This window comes from Nicotiana sylvestris, chromosome 1 (genome assembly GCF_000393655.2).
Source record: "Nicotiana sylvestris chromosome 1, ASM39365v2, whole genome shotgun sequence".
Taxonomy (NCBI): domain Eukaryota; kingdom Viridiplantae; phylum Streptophyta; class Magnoliopsida; order Solanales; family Solanaceae; genus Nicotiana; species Nicotiana sylvestris.
The window spans coordinates 88,783,903-88,801,903 of NC_091057.1; the positions used below are offsets into that span (position 1 = coordinate 88,783,903).

The 18,001-nt window shown below is 37.5% G+C and overlaps 1 protein-coding gene across 1 annotated transcript; it reads right to left on the bottom strand.

Moving 5' to 3' along the window:
- Positions 1 to 602: 602 nt before the first annotated feature.
- On the bottom strand, positions 603 to 4,039 carry LOC104239848 (putative calcium-transporting ATPase 13, plasma membrane-type). Its single transcript, XM_009794575.2, has one exon. The coding sequence runs from the start codon at positions 3,883 to 3,885 to the stop codon at positions 772 to 774; it is 3,114 nt and encodes a 1,037-aa protein (XP_009792877.1). The 5' UTR covers positions 3,886 to 4,039; the 3' UTR covers positions 603 to 771.
- Between the last annotated feature and the right edge of the window lie 13,962 nt (positions 4,040 to 18,001).

Consider the following 18,001-nt stretch of genomic DNA (forward strand, 5'->3'; position numbering starts at 1 on the left):
TAGGCGATTCCTATACCCTCATTCCAAGAGGATGGTTCTTACTTTGAAATGGAGTAATAAAATTCATGTGAGGTCAATTGATCTCAACGTAGTATATGACTTGGGGATTAATCTAGTTTAGTAATCTAACGAAGAGTGAGAGGAATAGGGCTAAAATATGGGGGCCGCACCCCAATGGTGTGACGTAGACCGCCTACCCTAATGCAAGCATTAGTGGTTGCTCAAAAATATAATACTAAACTTTATACATATTTACAAACCGGCTTCTATCTTAAACTATATTTGTACTACCAGAACGTAATGAAAGGTGTATGCATATATAGAGCCCGTTTGGATTGGCTTGTTTTAAGTGTTTTTAAGTCAAAATAGCTTTTAAGTCATTTTGAAGTGTTTGAATAAAGTAAAAAAGTGCTTTTAAGCACTTATTTTTAAGCTAAAATGACAAAAACAAGCCAAAAACAAAAAACTAACTTATTCCTAACTCAAGCTAATTTTGAATTCCTAACTTATGCTTAAATGTTATTTTGGCTTAAAAGTCACCTAAAACAAGCTCATCCAAACGGGCTCATAAACTTTTTAAGTCTGTCTTGTAAATGTAGTAGTAGAAGAATTCTGTACAACTCTTTATTTAAAAATTAACACATGAAAATACAAGTAGTGAGTAATAAAGGAATGCAATATCAATCAATCATTTAATCAACTACACTCATACTAACAAATTAAAACTACTGCAACTAACTATCTTATGAAAAAGAAAACAAAAAAATCTACTCACTTAAACATGGCTTTCAAGTAATTCAACCGAAGGTAACTGAAAACTGGTTTCTCTGGGACAGTTATGCACTTGACTAGCCAACCAATTGGCCATGATGCGGCTGCCAAAACAACGCAGATGCCCCACTGCCCCCAATTCAACCTCTCTGTATCTGCAAACTTCTTCAAAAACTCCACCATCACTATTTGAAGAGCCAAAGTGATTCCAATGATCGCCACAAACAACTTGTTCTTGTGTATTCCCTCGAAAACGTTCTTCTTCTCCAGATTTCGTGCATTGAATTCGTTGAACACTTGGCAAAGAACAAACGTGTTGAAAATCAAAGTATCATTTACCCTCTTGTTGACGCAAAAGATCGATTCGCCTTTGAATTGGAAGGTCAATAGAACAACAATCTGATACAAGGCCTGAGCCATTAGATTTCTCCACATAATGTTGGTGATAAGTGGCTCAGTCCTACCGACTGGTAGCTTCTTCATGAGTTCCTCGGTTGGCTTCTCTGTTGCAAGTGCTAGTGCCCCTAATGTGTCCATGATCAAATTTACCCATAGCAACTGTACTGCTGTGAGTGGTACCTCACCAGCTGAAACGGCTGCTACAAAGTTGATCACAAGCGCCGCCACATTTACTGTGAGCTGAAATTGGATGAATTTCTGAATATTGTTATAGACACATCTTCCCCATTTCAGAACAGTGACAACTGACGCAAAATTATCGTCCAAAATGACAATATCTGAACTCTCTTTAGCCACTTCAGTGCCCTGTATCCCCATAGAAAGTCCTATATCTGCTTCCTTTAAAGCTGGTGCATCATTCGTGCCATCACCTGTGACCGCGACCACATGACCTTTCTTTCTCAAGCACTGCACCATTAGAAGTTTGTCAAAAGGAGATGATCTTGCCATTACGCGAATCTTCTCCACTCTCTCCATACGCTCTTCATCTGTTAAGTTGCGAAATTTCTCACCTTCTATGACCTCTCCTTCATCTGCTTCCAAATTGGGATGAAAAATCCCACATTCTGTGGCTATGGCTTTTGCAGTGAACACATTGTCACCAGTGATCATCTTGATATTCACACCAGCATTTTGGCAATCTTCCACAGCTTTCTTTACACCAGGTCGACATGGATCATTTAGGCCGATGAAGCCCAAAAGAATGAAAGAGCTGTCTGGAATACTTCCATGTATTTGTTCATGATCCTCCTGCTCTGTTTTTGGCAATTGCTTGTGTGCAAAGGCAATACATCGAAGGCTGCTGGCAGCCATTCCTTCAATTATCCGATCACATTCTTCCTTGTCTGATTTCTCTAGAGTTTTCATGTTCCCTTCTGCATCGTAGTAATGGGAGCACATTCTTGAAATCATCTCTGCAGCACCTTTCCAATGTGCATGAATTGTTCCATCAGTAATGTTCTTGATTATTATGCCACTCTTCTTTTTCTCCGAATTGAAAGCTTCCACGTGAAGAATGTTGAAATTTCTCTTGACTTGATCCATATCCATATTCAGGTCCAGCACAGCCCATGAAAGAATAGCTTTTTCAGTTGGGCTGCCTGAGAATTCAAAGCTTGAACCTGAATCGGAGGACTTAAAAACACTACCAGTAGTGTTTAGTCCAACCCCTTGATGAAATAATTCAAGAACATTGGCTGAAATTGATGACTGACTTTTTGCCTTTACGTGCTCTTTGCCTACGAAAAATTTTGTGACAGTCATCTTATTTAATGTAAGAGTACCTGTTTTGTCTGTACAAATTGTGGTGGCAGAACCCATGGTCTCACAAGCAGAGAGCTTCCTCACCATTGCCTGATCTGCCATCATTCTCTTCATCGAATAAGCCAGAGTAAGTGTAACAGCTAAAGGCAAGCCTTCAGGAATCGCGACAACAACAATTGTAACTGCAGCAGCAACAATTCCTACCACAGCATTGATCACATCATCCGTTGATGTCTTGCTCCCGTTGAATTCTTTGTTCCCATTCTCATCTTTTGTGTTCCCAGTAAAGTAACGTACCAATAGGACAACAAGAACTAAGAAAGCAACTAGCAATCCAATTTTACCAATCGATGAAGTAAGCTTGTTGAGTCGTTCTTGGAGAGGTGTTTGCTCGTTAGAATCACCGCTAATTTTGCTCATCATCTCACCCCAGGTCGTGTTCATGCCAACCGATGTCACAAGCATCATGCCATAGCCATCGACAACCTTAGTGCCAGAAATCAAGAATGGATTTTGGCTAAGGTTAACCTCGACATGATCACTTTCACCTGTCATGCTAGATTCATCTACTTGTAAAGAATGACCTTGTATCAAAATCCCATCAGCAGGTACTTGATCTCCAATCTTCAAGGAAATGACATCTCCGACCACAATTTCAAATATGGATATCTGTTGGCGCCTCCCCTTTCTAACAGCTTCTACTGGAATATTTTTGCTCACTTTGGATAGCTTATCAAATTGTCTGTTTTGTCTGAAATTACTGATAGACGAAACAGCGATGACAAGAAACACAGCGACGAAAATACTCCCTCCATCATACCATCCTTCTTTTGGTCCATGCTCCTTAATTCCAAATCCAAGAGACAAAGCAGCACAGAACAAAAGAATAATGATTGTGGGATCTTTGAAGGATTCCCAGACAAAGATGAAGAAACTTTTAGTAGGTGGCTTACGATACGTGTTGCTTCCAAAAGCTTCATGTCTACGTGAAACGTCTTCTAGATCTCCATTTATACCATTAGTTGTGTCACTTTTAAGACAAGTAGCAACACCGTGTACACCTCCAAGATAATTAGCAAGCTTGTCAACACTTTTATCTTTGACAATATTAGCTAGACTTGACTGATCAATGCCTGAGAATAAAGAGTGTTCTTGAACTACATCAATGGAGATTGTATCCGTTGATACACGGACTTTTCTTGGACTGTAGGATGGCACAAGAACAGGTGATAGTACCTTTGTGCTGGCCGTCTTATTTAATTTGAAAGCTCGCGAACAATAGATGGTAGCAAAAGCTAAGTGCCATTTCTTTTTGTTGGAGACATCAACTTGTGCTGGCAAATCAATTGCAATGTTCATGCAGAGGTAATGCAAGTTTTCTTGAAACATCATGGAGTAGCTGTCTTTCCTTAACTACAAATAAGGCAAAGATGGTATTGTGTTTATAGCAGTAAAGGATGATGATCAAGAAAAGCACAAAAGAAAGGAACAAATGTTGGAAAGGCTGAACTATGTTTGGAATTTGGTTTGATGAAGTTAGCTCCATTAAATAGTACCTGATGCCCCTCGGAATTAGTTGAATGACTCTGCTTTATTGACTTCTGGGATGTTTCCAACATATTAATCTTAATTTCCAAGTTATTAAGGAATATGAGCTTTATCTATTTTCTTGCGGGCCAATGATCATATAAGAACAATAAAAACACTCAAAGAATTTTAATGCTTTGTTATCTATTTTCTTTTCGCTTTTTAAAAACCGAACCATTGAAAATGGTCTTAAGAAAGAAACTAATAAAGTGCTTGCTTTTATGATCTATCTATTGAAAATTTCATTACTTAACACGTCCCAACCAAATCTAAAATGACGTGGAGCCGATGTGTTTACAGAATCTATAAGAAAAGAGAAATATAAAGAAGTTTAAATAGTCCGTACGTAGTTTCTTGCATATTTTGCTGCACTAAAAAACGTTGTCCGAATATATGCCTTGTGCGTATAGTAATTGCCTTCTTTTTTATTTTTAATATTGACGTACATGATAATTCAAACCTAATAAGTTTATACTTCGAAATTCCTACTGTTTGCATGTGTATGTGCAAGTCGTGTTCTTTTTTACCCATAATAAAAAAATTAGGAATAGCCCAAAAATTTCATTAAGTAAATTACGAAGCTTATTTTGGATTTAACAGCGCAGGTGTAATATAAAGAAGCTTATTTACGATGATCTCTTGCTTGACTATGACCCTGTATTAATTCGATGAGACTGATGGAACAAAAATGTGTTATAGTAAGCTAAGTTTTAGCCAACCGTATGTTTTTAACTTTACTGTATATTAAGATTTACTTAATGATATGTAGTAGTAGTATATATTAACTTAGCTATTAAGATAATTTATTAATACATATGGTTCTTTCTCATTATTGAAAATTAGTCGTGTCGACAATGTGTATCCGTGTATGGTATGAATTAGTGCAGCTGCCAATTTGTTTATTTCACACAGCCAGACCAGCTTGCATGAAAGAGATGAATTTCAATGTCATCCAATAACGACGTAGTTCCATTAAGTATGCATATGAATTTATTCTTTTTTAGCAGCGCTGCCTTTTTCTATGTTTTAATTCTCATTTCGCCGACAATGTTCAATAGCACAATCTAAATCAAGATAAAGTAGAACTAAAATTATAATGGATGTTATATTTTAGGTAAAACTTTAGTGATGTAATTATTTCTTACTGATCTGGGACTAAGGCTGGCAAGTAGGGCTGGGCATATATCGGGTAAAATTGATAATTCAAACCGTTAATTGTTTATTGGGTTATTGGTATCGGGTTATTTGGTTAACGGTTCAGTAACGATTTAAAATTTTTTTACTATTGGGTAATCGGTTCGGGTCTCGGTTTGCCCATTTTGTTAATGGGTTACCTGATAATCCAATAAGAATTAATAAAATTACGACTATACCCTTAAGTATATACATATGCTAGGACTTTAGTTCATTCTCTCCTATTCTTTCTCAGCCGCACTCTTTAGTTGCTTCATCTACATTCTTCATAGACCTTACTAGTTACTCCTAGCGTAAGTCTTTAGTCTTATACATTAGGCTTTTAATTTCTATAACAAAATTCATCTTCATATAGGGATTGCTTTATGGTTTCTTTTTTCAAGTTAGGCATTTGACAAACAACATCCAATTTATCTTGGACTGTTTGGGGGCTTCAACGCTTGTGGAAGTGTAGATACTGTGTAAAATAAAAATTCTAAATCAATTATTGTTGTTATCATATCGGAGGAGGCAGCTAATGCCTTGGAACATTTTGTGGGAATTGCTGCAATTTGATAAGTATTTATCCACTGATTTTTTGGTGAAGCCTATAAGGATTGAGTAGTTGTTGTCTTGTTAACTTGAATTTTAACTGTTAGTACTATATGTTTGGACTTATTAATTTTAAGGTGAAATTGCTACTACTTTGTATTATTATTAATGTATTTGGAAAACTGTTGTTGAAGAATTAGTACTATTCCAGTTGTGGCCACTGGACAGAACGTAGAAATGGGTAGTATACTATATGTGAATTCTTCTCTTTTTTGCTAAACTCCAGTGAATTGTCTTTTCTTTTTTGCTTAACTCTAGATTGAGTTATCTTATCGGGTAAACCGATAACCGAACCAACAATGATCGATAACCGATTAACCGATACCCGATAACCGATATCTTATCGGTTCGGTTATCGGTTTATCGAATTTGTAAATCGATAACCGATATGCTAAACCGATAATATTCATAACCGAACCGACTGATGCCCCCCCTACTGGCAAATGGGCTAGTCCGGGCGCTAAACAGGCTAAGTGGGCCGGTCCAAACAGTCCCGGTCCCGGACCGATCCCAAATTAAACGGGCCAAACGTTCTTTTTGTAGGAACCAGCCAGGGACCAGGCCCACAAACTCATGGTCCCGGGCTAAACGGTCCGGGCCTGCGGGGCTAAGTGGGTCCAATGGCTAATTTTTTTTAAAAAAAATTAAATAGAAATTAAAGACAAAAAGATGTTAAAAAAAAATATCTAAGGCAATGCCTTGTAAATTTTATTATAGAATTGTGACCTAAATTTTTTAATTCAAATTTAAAGACTAAAGACAAAAATATATCCATAAGAGTTATTAGGTCAATTAGGTTGCCTAAATCTCTTCCTTATATGCTGCTCTGTAGCTGCCTTCCTCGCTTCGTCTTCGGCTTTCAGAATTGTGAACTAACCTCTTCCTTTTACAGCCAGACAACTGGTCTACTTCAGATTTACGCAACAATTCCAACACAGCACTTTGGTATTTCCCAATATTAGTTTGTTCGGTAATATTCAATCATTTATCCTTGAAAATATCATTGAACTTCGGTTCGAGGATCTTGCGATAAAAAATCTTTAAGAAATTTATCATCTCAGGGTGTGTATCTACATTATAGGAACGGCTCAAATAAAGGGTGTTGCCCTTCCTAATATCATTCTTTCTAGCATTATGATGAGAGGAACAAATCATTTGATAATCATACATCTTTTCAATACAATAACCCACGAAACAGTCTATGTATCGCTCACCCTGTGCCAAAATCAATAGCCTACAAATTATTTCTATCTAGGCTAAATGACGTAGGTGTATTAATTCCAGGGTGACCGGGTTTTATTCCCTATAGAGTTGCTAATATGTAAATATTATTTTTTAATATTATTCCATAAGCAATATAGACATTTAGAAAAGAATCAAATGTGTATCAATTAAACTGCTACTCCATTTTCTAATTATACTATTCTCCTTGATACTTTTAATTCAGAAAATAAATCTAAATCATCAATATCGAATTAATTATTATGCTTTAAGGAATATTCAAGATTGAGGCAATACTTTTTCAAATTTTCATCATCTAGTGATCTTAGTTTTTACCGTTATATAGAAAATTAAAAATATTTTCATTTGCTTCGAATTGTTCAAATCTATTTTGAAATAAAAATAGTCTTGTCTACTATGTATAACAGTAATCAACTCTAAAGGACTCTTTGAAAGAATTTGTGATTTCGGTATAAACATTCTTACCAAATTGTCACTTCCTATATATCACACGTTTTTTACAAAATTCGGGTTCGATATTCATTTCAAGTGCAATTTCATTGGCAAAAATCATAGCAGTTGCATATTCTTCTTCTCCACATTTATTAAAGAAAGAAATCAAACTTTTTTCATTTCATAATTTTTTTTAAACTTATATACGTAAAAATTGCACGGGGCGCCCTATTTGGTTGCCCCTATTTAATTAGTATTGTGTTTTGTTAGCCTTATTAAACCCCGTATTGATAGTACTTGCATACCTTATGTAAGAATCTATGAATAAGAATATGTATATTAGCGGGACATGAATATGAGTAGCTAAAGAATTAAACAACTCCATTCGAGTAACCAATTCCTACATACTTAGTGCTTGAACTAAAAAAAGTCCGAATTGTCTACCATAAGCATATATATGTATATATATATATATATATATATATATATATATATTGGTAATCGGAAAAAAGAAAGTAACCTGGCATAATTTGGTATAATCAGATTATACTGATAATTTAAAAAAACAATTATATTAATATAAAAGGAAATAATAACTTAAACCCAATAAAACTTAATGGATTAGAGTAAATGAAAAAAATAGGAGAACTGAGAGCTAACTAAAAGAGATGTCATCTTGCGTCCTACATGGCCTCTAGTCCCAAGAGAGAGAGAAAAAAAAAACTCAAAATAAAAAGTAGGATACCAATTTTAAGACATAGTTACGTGGACTATGCAACTAAAGAAGGGGTAAATTTCGCAAACGGTCATATAAATATGATATTTTTTCACCAAAATCATATAATTATATTTTTTTACACAAAAATTATAAAATTTTCACTAACTCACACAAAATTTATAATGACCAGAAAACACAACTTTCCGAAAAACACAATATGGAATAAGAAAATACTACTGGAAAGTTGTATTTTTCGATCAACCTAATTTTTGTGTGAGTTAGTGAAAGTTTTATGATTTTTATGTGAGAAAACATAATTATATGACTTTGGTGAAAAAAATCATAGTTATATGACTATTTATAAAATTTATACAAGTTTTGTACTCAAATTAATTATTTTATTCTTATTTTCTGATATTGAGCTATCAAACTTACATATAACGTTCCTATATTTCTGTAGTCAAACAGTTAAACTAATCATTCCATACATTTGAAGTAAACAATTTTTTGGTATAGCGGGGGTCAATTATTAAAGTTCTATTTTCCACTTAACTTGATAGATTAAATATCCATTTCATAATTTAACTATTGTTTTTTTATGAATCAATTGAGAAATTCATTAGTAATTAACAAACCCCAATGAAATAAAAGAGAAGAAACACAGAAATTACAAAGGAAGCACAAGATTTCAGATTTTACGAATTAATAATTACTGTGCGGCGTTTCCAGGATATTTCACGGCAATAAACAACGTTATCTGGTGGGGGAAAAAAACGTATCTGAATATATGCTTTCCTGTCCTCTTAAGTTTGCGTGGAGGTGCAACTGATTTTTCTTGTTGCCCATAACTTGGTGGAGATTATTCTTTTCGCATTGATTCAACTTTTTACTCCCTTCGCCGTGATTTCCTCTGTGTTCTGTGGAAACTGGAGCGAACATAGCCGCTCTCGATATTTGTATCAAATCAAATAATTTTGATATTGTTAAGTAATAAATTGATGTGCAAATATAAATAAATTAAACATAGTTAAATGATAAAATTGCACATAAAAATCACTTCTCATGATGTTATCATTGGTTTAGGGTAAATATCGAATATGCTTAAGTTTTTCTTTGCGTATTCTGAAGAGTTTTTATATATAGTATTTAAGTGTTTTAGAGAGAAAATTAACAGAAATTATAATTTTTCAGCAGTCAACTTTTTTTAATTTTTAAAGTAATAATTTTGTTTATAATTAATTTAAATAACAAACTTACGATGGATATATAGTAATATTCTATTTAATGAACACGTATATATTTGACGTAATCTGATCGGACTGAACTACTGCCTTGACGAGAAAGAAATGACGGTAAAGCTATCAGGGGCGAAGGCGCATTTGGGTAAGGGTGGTCAACTGACCACCTTTTGTCGGAAATTTATATTATTTATATAGGTAAAATATTATATTTTAGAGGTACATAATATGTATTGAACACTTTTTGCCGAATTCTTGTTTTTATTGATTTCAAGTTTGAACACTCTTAAGAAATTTTTTGGCTTCATCACAGAAAGCTATGGACAACTATATATTTAACTTGGCTATTAAGATTATTTATTGTAATATAGTTGATCTTTTAATGGTACCAAATTTAACAGCCGATTTCTCCACTTATTTGTTTCACACATTCAGGACAGATAGGGTCTGGCGAACCACATTAAAATAATTGAATGTGCTTATAGCCTCTCTCCGTGTTCGCCAACGCTCCTGTTCAAAGCGAATGAGAAGGCTTGCTACGCACTAGGGGTGTCTATTTGATCTCAAACCCATCCAATTCGTCCAGAGATTAATGGATTGAGCTATAAACATTTTAACTTATGGGTCTATTTGGGTTGAGTCCAAATTAACCCATTAGTTTTTATAGCTCATTCTGAGCCATTAAGCAGCCCAAATATAACTCATGAAATTCACCCAAAACAAAGGGATCTCAACCTAACTTATCTAGAAATTTACTTAATGGCCCCAATTTTACTTCTTTTTTTTTTTTGTATTTTTAACACCACTCACCCCCTACCCCTCCCCCCACGCGCGCAAAAACCCCCTCAAAATTTTTTATACTTTTTTATTTTTAATTTTCTGTTTTTATTTGTTTATTTTTCTACATCACCCAACCCTTACTACGCACGAATAAATCATGATACTCCCTCTAGGAATTCCTCGGGATCGGTCACGACCCTCTTTGCATATGAGACATCATTAAGCTCAATCATCCTTTCCATCTGTATTTCTATTCTAGGAATTCCTCAGGATCTGTCACAACCCAAAACTTATAATAGGTCGCTATAGCGCCTAACGGCGTTGTCAGGGGAAGCTAGAGGGTCAAGCAGCTAAACCAATTGCTTTGGGCCCCAATTTTTTTTTTTTCGTTTTTTACATGTGTTCGGTATTTGTATTGAAGCCCCGATATCACGACCCAAAAACCGACCCGGTCGTGATGGCGCCTATCGTGAAACTAGGTCAGCCGACACAACTCTCGAATCAACCATTATTCAATAAAAGTTATTTTTATACCATTTATTAATCAATAATCTCATGATGTAAGTTTAAATGAATAGTGCGGAATAAATACACAAGCCCGACATCGAGGTGTCACTATTCATGAGCATCTACTACACTGTCTAACAACATCAAGACCAATATGGTCGGAAAAATTACAAGAATACATTAAGGAAGAATAAGGAGGGAGAAAAGCAGGGCTGCGATTGTCAGACAACTACCTTGCTAACTCCGATGAACCTGCCATCAACCACAACAACAACAACAACAACAACCCAGTGTAATCCCACAAGTGGGGTCTGGGGAGAGTAATATGTACGCAGACCTTACCTCTACCCCGAGGGGCAGAGAGGTTGTTTCCAGGAGACCCTCGGCTCAAAGAGGCAACAAGAGACACTATATTAGTACTATCAATAGACTCATAATAAAACAACATAAAGTACCATAAAATCCATAACATAACATAAATACCATAAAAACAAAGTAACAGCAATATAAGAGATATAGGAAATACGAGAAAGATGTAAGGTATTAATACACAGGAGATAAAGCCCATCATCAGTAGTTGATCAATAGCATCCTAAGACTACTTCCTAACTGGCTAGTCTCACTCTAGTGCGCTGTAACAAAGACATCACAATTTCCCTAACCTACCACCTTAATGCTCGATCTCCACAATTCCCTGTTTAGGGCCATGTCCTCAGTAACCCTAAGTCGCGTCATATCCTGCCTGATCACCTCTCCCCAATACTTCTTAGGTCTCCCCCTACCTCTCCTCGTACCCACCACCGCCAGTCGTTCACACCTTCTCACCGGTGCATCAGTGTTCCTCCTCTGAATGTGCCCGAACCATCTGAGTCTTGCTTCCCGCATCTTGTCCTCCATGGGGGCCACACCCACCTTCTCTCGAATATCTTCATTTCTAATCTTATCCTTCCTTGTATGCCCGCACATCCACCTCAACATCCTCATCTCTGCAACTTTCATCCTCTGGATGTGTGAGATCTTCACCGGCCAACACTCGGTCCCATACAACATAGCAGGCCTAACCACTGCCCTATAAAATTTACCTTTCAGTAACAGTGGCACTTTCTTGTCACACAGGACTCCCGTCGCTAACCTCCATTTCATCCACCCCACCCCTATACGGTGTGTGACATCCTCGTCGATCTCCCCGGACCCCTGAATAAACGACCCCAGGTACTTGAAACTACCCCTCTTAGGGATGACTTGAGAATCAAGCCTCACTTCCACTCCCGCTTCCGTCGGCTCTGCCCCAAATTTGCACTCAAGGTATTCCGTCTTCGTCCTGCTCAACTTGAAACATTTGGACTCAAGGGTGTGTCTCCAAACCTCTAACCTCTCGCTGACGCCGCGTCGTGTCTCGTCGATTAGGACTATGTCATCAGCAAATAGCATGCACCATGGCACCTCCCCCTGAATATGATGCGTTATAGCATCCATCACCAGGGCAAATAGCATCCATCACCGATGAACCTGCCATCGAGCTCAGAAATACCTGAATCTGCACACAAGGTGCAGGGAGTAATGTGAATACGCCAACTCAGTAAGTAATAAAAGTAAATGAAGACTGAGTAGTAAGAAATCATGTTAACCACGTCATAGCACCACAGCGGGTACCGTAAGTTTCCAAAACAGGATAAAAATTAAATCATTTCGTTAAATTTTCAACTTCACTAAAGATCCTTTAGAAAATATCTTTCCAGCCTTTTCAATAAAGGTTTAATAAAATATATATATAAGTAATAAAAATCATAATCGGCCCCTCGGCCAAAACATAATCCGTATATAACCCCTCGAGCAAACAGAAATTCATAACCATCTCGTAGCTTAAAATCTCAGTGGAAATAACAAAGCCAAATCAGTGACTAAATTCCGAACACCTTGTAAAACTTCAGTTTAAAGGTAAGTTGTTTAAAAACATTTGCTTAACATTTTCAATAGAGGCATGGTCTAAAGATGAGTGGAAGCAGTGATTAATCAACATATTCAATAGAAACCCACTTTAAGGAGGAGTGAAACCAGTAAGTTCATAAACAGGCCCCTCGGGAAAAACATCACTCGTATACATATATATATATATAGCCCCTTGGACAAGCCTCTCAGTCACTCATGACTCAACTCGTATCATTCAATGCTCACACTCAATAGGTACCATATAATAACCGCTGCAGCGTGCAGCTCGATCCATATATATAGTCGATTGCGCTCACTGGGGATGTGCAGACTCCTGAGAGGCTCCTACAGCCCAAGCGCTATCGCTGCGGCATGCAGCCCGATCCATACACGCACACACACATACATACACACACATATACACACACATACACACACACACACACATACATATATATATATATATATATATATATATATATATATATATATATATATATATATATATTGTTACGGCATGCAGCCCGATTCATAAATATATAATCCTCACAACTAGGCCATCGGCCTCTCTCAGTCATTAAACTCACAATCAGACCCCCGGTGTATCTCAGTCATAATCCTCACAATCAAGCCTTCAACCTCTCTCAGCCATCAACCTCACAAGTCACTCGGACTATCAGTAAAACGGGGTGTTCAGCTCAAATATCATTTATAGTGTAAAAATTGAGTAAATAAGGTTGAGTTAGGAAATTACTAAAACACAGCATGATTGAGTACAATTATTAAGTCAAAATAGTGAGGAAAAGTAGTAAAAGTCCCATAAGGGTCCAAAACAGTTGGCACGACGCCCAAACATGGCATTCCGCCCAAAACATAGCAATACTTTTCAAAACACGATGATATCAAACAGTTTTCAATCAAATACGCGACTTAACAGTCATACGGGACGGACTAAGTCACAATTCCCAACGGTGCACGACTCCACGCTCGTCATCTAGCATGTGCATCACCTAAAGTAGCATAACGATGTGAAATTCGGGGTTTCATACCCTCAGGACAACATTTACAATCATTACTTACCTTGATCCGGACCAAACTCTAGCCCGCGATGTCTTCGCTTCTCGACTCGGCCTCCGAATGCTCCAAATCTAGCCAAAAGCAGATTCATACCATCAAAATAAGCTAAGGGTACGAAACCCATTCGAAAATATCCAATTTATACCAAAAATCTTGAAATTGGCCAAACCCGACCCCTCGGGCTCACGTCTCGGAATTCGATAAAAATCACATCAATAAAATTCTTATCCTCTCATGAGTCCATACATACTAAGAACATCAAAATTGGACATCAAATGGCCCCTCAAATTCCCAATTTACACTCTCCAGTTTCAAGCCCTAATTCCCCAATTTTAGGCTTTAAATTCCACAAACTTAATGTTTAAACAAGTAAGAATCAACATAGGATCGAGTATAGAGTTCAAAAATCTTACCTCCAAGTGTTTATTTTCGATTCCCTCTTCCATCCTTCTCAAAAGCTCCAAAAATCTCTCAACAATGGAGGAAATAGACCAAAAATCGTGAAACCCACTTTTAAACATTCTGCCCCAGATATTATTTCCTTCTTCGCGAACGCGGTCTCACTCTCGCTTTCACGTAGTACAAATTGCACTGCCTCTCCACTTTTCCCTTCGCGAACACGGATGCTGTCATGCGAACGCGATGCTTCGCCATTCCCGCCTTTCGCGAATGCGTTAATAATCTCGTGAACGCATAGCTCAAGGGCCTGGGATGCCCAACGACCTCACTCCTCTTCGCGAACACGACCCCAATGACGCGTCCGCGATGCACATGTTGCCTTCACCTTCGCGTTCACGTTCTCTCCTTCGTGAACGCTTAGAACAAAATCATCATCGCAGAAAACACCTTCGCGAACGCGATTCACCCTCTGCGAAGGCGATGAACAAAAATCTCTGCAACAAAAACCAGCAAAACTGCCAAGTCCAAAGTCCAAAAATTGATTCGTTAACCTCCCGAAACTCACCCGAGGCCCCCGGGACCTCAACCAAACATGCCAACATATCCCATAACCTCATTCAAACTTTTTTCAACCTTCGGAACGCTCAAAACAACATCAAAACACCAAAATCATATCGGATTCAAGCCTAAGAATTCCAAAAACTTCCAAATTCCGCTTTCGATCAAAAGTCTATCAAACCTCGTCCGAATGACCTGAAATTTTGCACACATGTCACAAATGACAAAACGGACCTACTTCAACTTCCAAAATTCCATTCCGACTCCTATGTCAAAATCTCACCTATCAACCGGAAAATGCCAAAATTCCAATTTCGCCAATTCAAGCCTAAACCTTCTACATACCTCCAAAATACATTCCGATCACGCTCCTAAGTTCCAAATCATCTAACGGAGCTAAACAAATCATAAAAATTTCAATCCGAGATCATATACTATCAAGTCAAACCTTTCAAATTTTAAGCTTCAAACTGAGAACCGTTCTTCCAAATTCATTCCGATTACCCTGAAAACCAAAACCGAAAATTTAGATAAGTCATAATACATCACACGGGCTAGTCATGCCCGAGAACTGGCAAGCGAAGTATAAAAGCTCAAAACGATCGGTCGGGTCGTTACATCCTCCCCCACTTAAACATATGTTTGTCCTCGAATATGCCCAGAGTTGTTCCGAAAACCATCAAATCGCTGTGAAACCTTACCCTGCATATACTCGGGGGTGATCCCATGTCACCCTATCTCATATAGGTCTCGTAACACAATGTAACTAAATTTTCACAATCCAACCTAGCTCATAAACCTTAGAACCACATTTCTATTTCCAAAATCATCTTTAAGATCACATTCCCCCATCTATACACTGAATAAGTTCGAATCAGCTGTGATGAACCGTACCTGCAACCTCAAATGCAATTACATGATATACCACATAACTCAAACACTTGTAGTGATAACTTCTAATCACAGCAGTTGCTCCAAACAACCGAATATCGATAATAAACCTCTCATCAGATAAAGCCTCTTTCCGACACTTTCGTATATTGCCAATGACGAATGAGACACGCAGAAAGTTATAACTATTCCTCAGATCAACCATTCATGAAGCTCCCTCTCCTTTGGCAATGACCATAGCAAATTTCTAAGTCGAACATCGATATTATCCTTCCAACATATTGAAACCGAATTTGTTTGTATTCATTATAGATCCCAACGATCTCATCTAATCCAACACCACTACTCTGGTGACATGACACATCAATACAATCTAAAGCCACAACTCGTGCGATCCGTGCACCAATAAGCAACAATCTAAACATACTCAAATCATGAAAATGACTCAAATGAGAGAGTTGTTCCGCAAGCTCACCAGTACCCCCACAACACAATGCTAAGGACACATTACACACTGCAGAACTAGAACACACAAATCTAACCCAAAATATCATACCTGCACATAACCTCACTGCAATGCGTGATCCTATTCAAACACTGATCCACATGAATCGCCTCAAGTCACTATGCTCAAAATCAACAACCACGTGCAATTTGGTGCCTAACATCCAAAAGTGAATAACCATAACCATAGAGAAGCAAATTACACAATGCCATATCAGTCCGAAAGAGCATACCCAATGCGCGACAAATCATGCAACGCTCAATTACCCGTTTTGCTCAAATTACGCTATAAAGCTCAAATTGAATCGCACCATATGCGCATATAACCAACAAATCACAACTCCTCGTAACACAGAAGAGTAATGCATAGATCATTCTAGAACACAGATAAGCTCAACAACAATCGAATGACACATCTCTCAACAATAAAAGTTTGGAGTCAACAATTCTGACGCGGTGCAGAACACTCATCCATGTTGGGCCTAAAATGAACCACACATCAACTCTGGTCACCCACAACAGATAAATAACCCCCCGAAAGTTTACAATGACTGAGTCATAGCACATACTACCATCTGACTAGTTTACCCACATCTTCACAGTCTACAACCGTGAAATAACTTGTTTATGAGAGCTCCCAGTCTCCAAATTTGTAAATCACATGAATCACCATATGTAATCCCAATTCCTTGATACCAACTCCACCGCCCAAATATCTAACACATCCTTGTTACTCGATCATCCCACAAGGGGTACTTATAAAAATTCTCCTGTGCCACCAAGCAAACCTTGAATATCAATAGTCGATCAAACAAGATAGTGCCACAATACCAATAAAGCATCCATAACTCAAACACATCGCCCTTTCTGAAATGTATACCCTCATCAAGCCACACCAATCAGTGATCTCATTTATCTAGTCATCTGAAGTTGTCCATGCTGCCTAAGAATTTATGACCTTCCTTATAAAACTGAACAATGGCCTTACACATGCAAATCTCAACCCCACACAACATACCGCATATATCATACCATCCTATGATAAATATGAGAACTTCATAATCCACTCCGAGCTACAAGAAACTACGTACTCAGCCAGCCAAAAACTTTTCCATTTGATCTCATCTAGGAGAAATTCATTATACATCTCATGCTCCTCATGCCAGTAGAAAATATACATCTCTAACCATGGTAGAAATCATCAAGAACTATCCAAATTCCATTTACACAAGACCAAACCATCAGAACTAAATTCCTCTAACTCAACCTAGCTATGCAGGCTATCAAAACCTGAGAGCATTGCTACGAAACACCTGTACAAACCTAGTGCATCATAAGCACCTAAGAGCCGATTATATTCGTTACCTTGCTGATCCAACCTACTACCAAACTGTCCTAATTCTCTGAGTTCCTTTCGAATTACCTTCAAATTGACACGTTTCCTTGCTAGTACACCACTATCCTTCACTAAAACTTGCCCCGCGAGCTTTAGCTAAAAATCACATTGCCCTAAGGCTCATAAACCCTCGCATTCCTCTGAAGCACCCCAAAAGTACCACAACCGAGATACCCGCTCTGAAAATACCTTATGAGAATCTAAAGTCATTACCTTCAACTTCCTAATACTGATGTGTAGAATCCATAAATGATATAGAAATACCACGAGTCTTGATACCCTCCATTGCAAACCTCACTTTCTAGCCAAATATATAGCCTAAAAATTTTCAATTATCACATGAAAAATCTTGAACCCATTAGAACCATTCTCGAGAGTTATCCACTCTACTCAAGCCGCAATTAGATCGATCAAATGGACCGAACGACCTATGCTCCCTTAACACTCCGACACCGCAGAATGTAA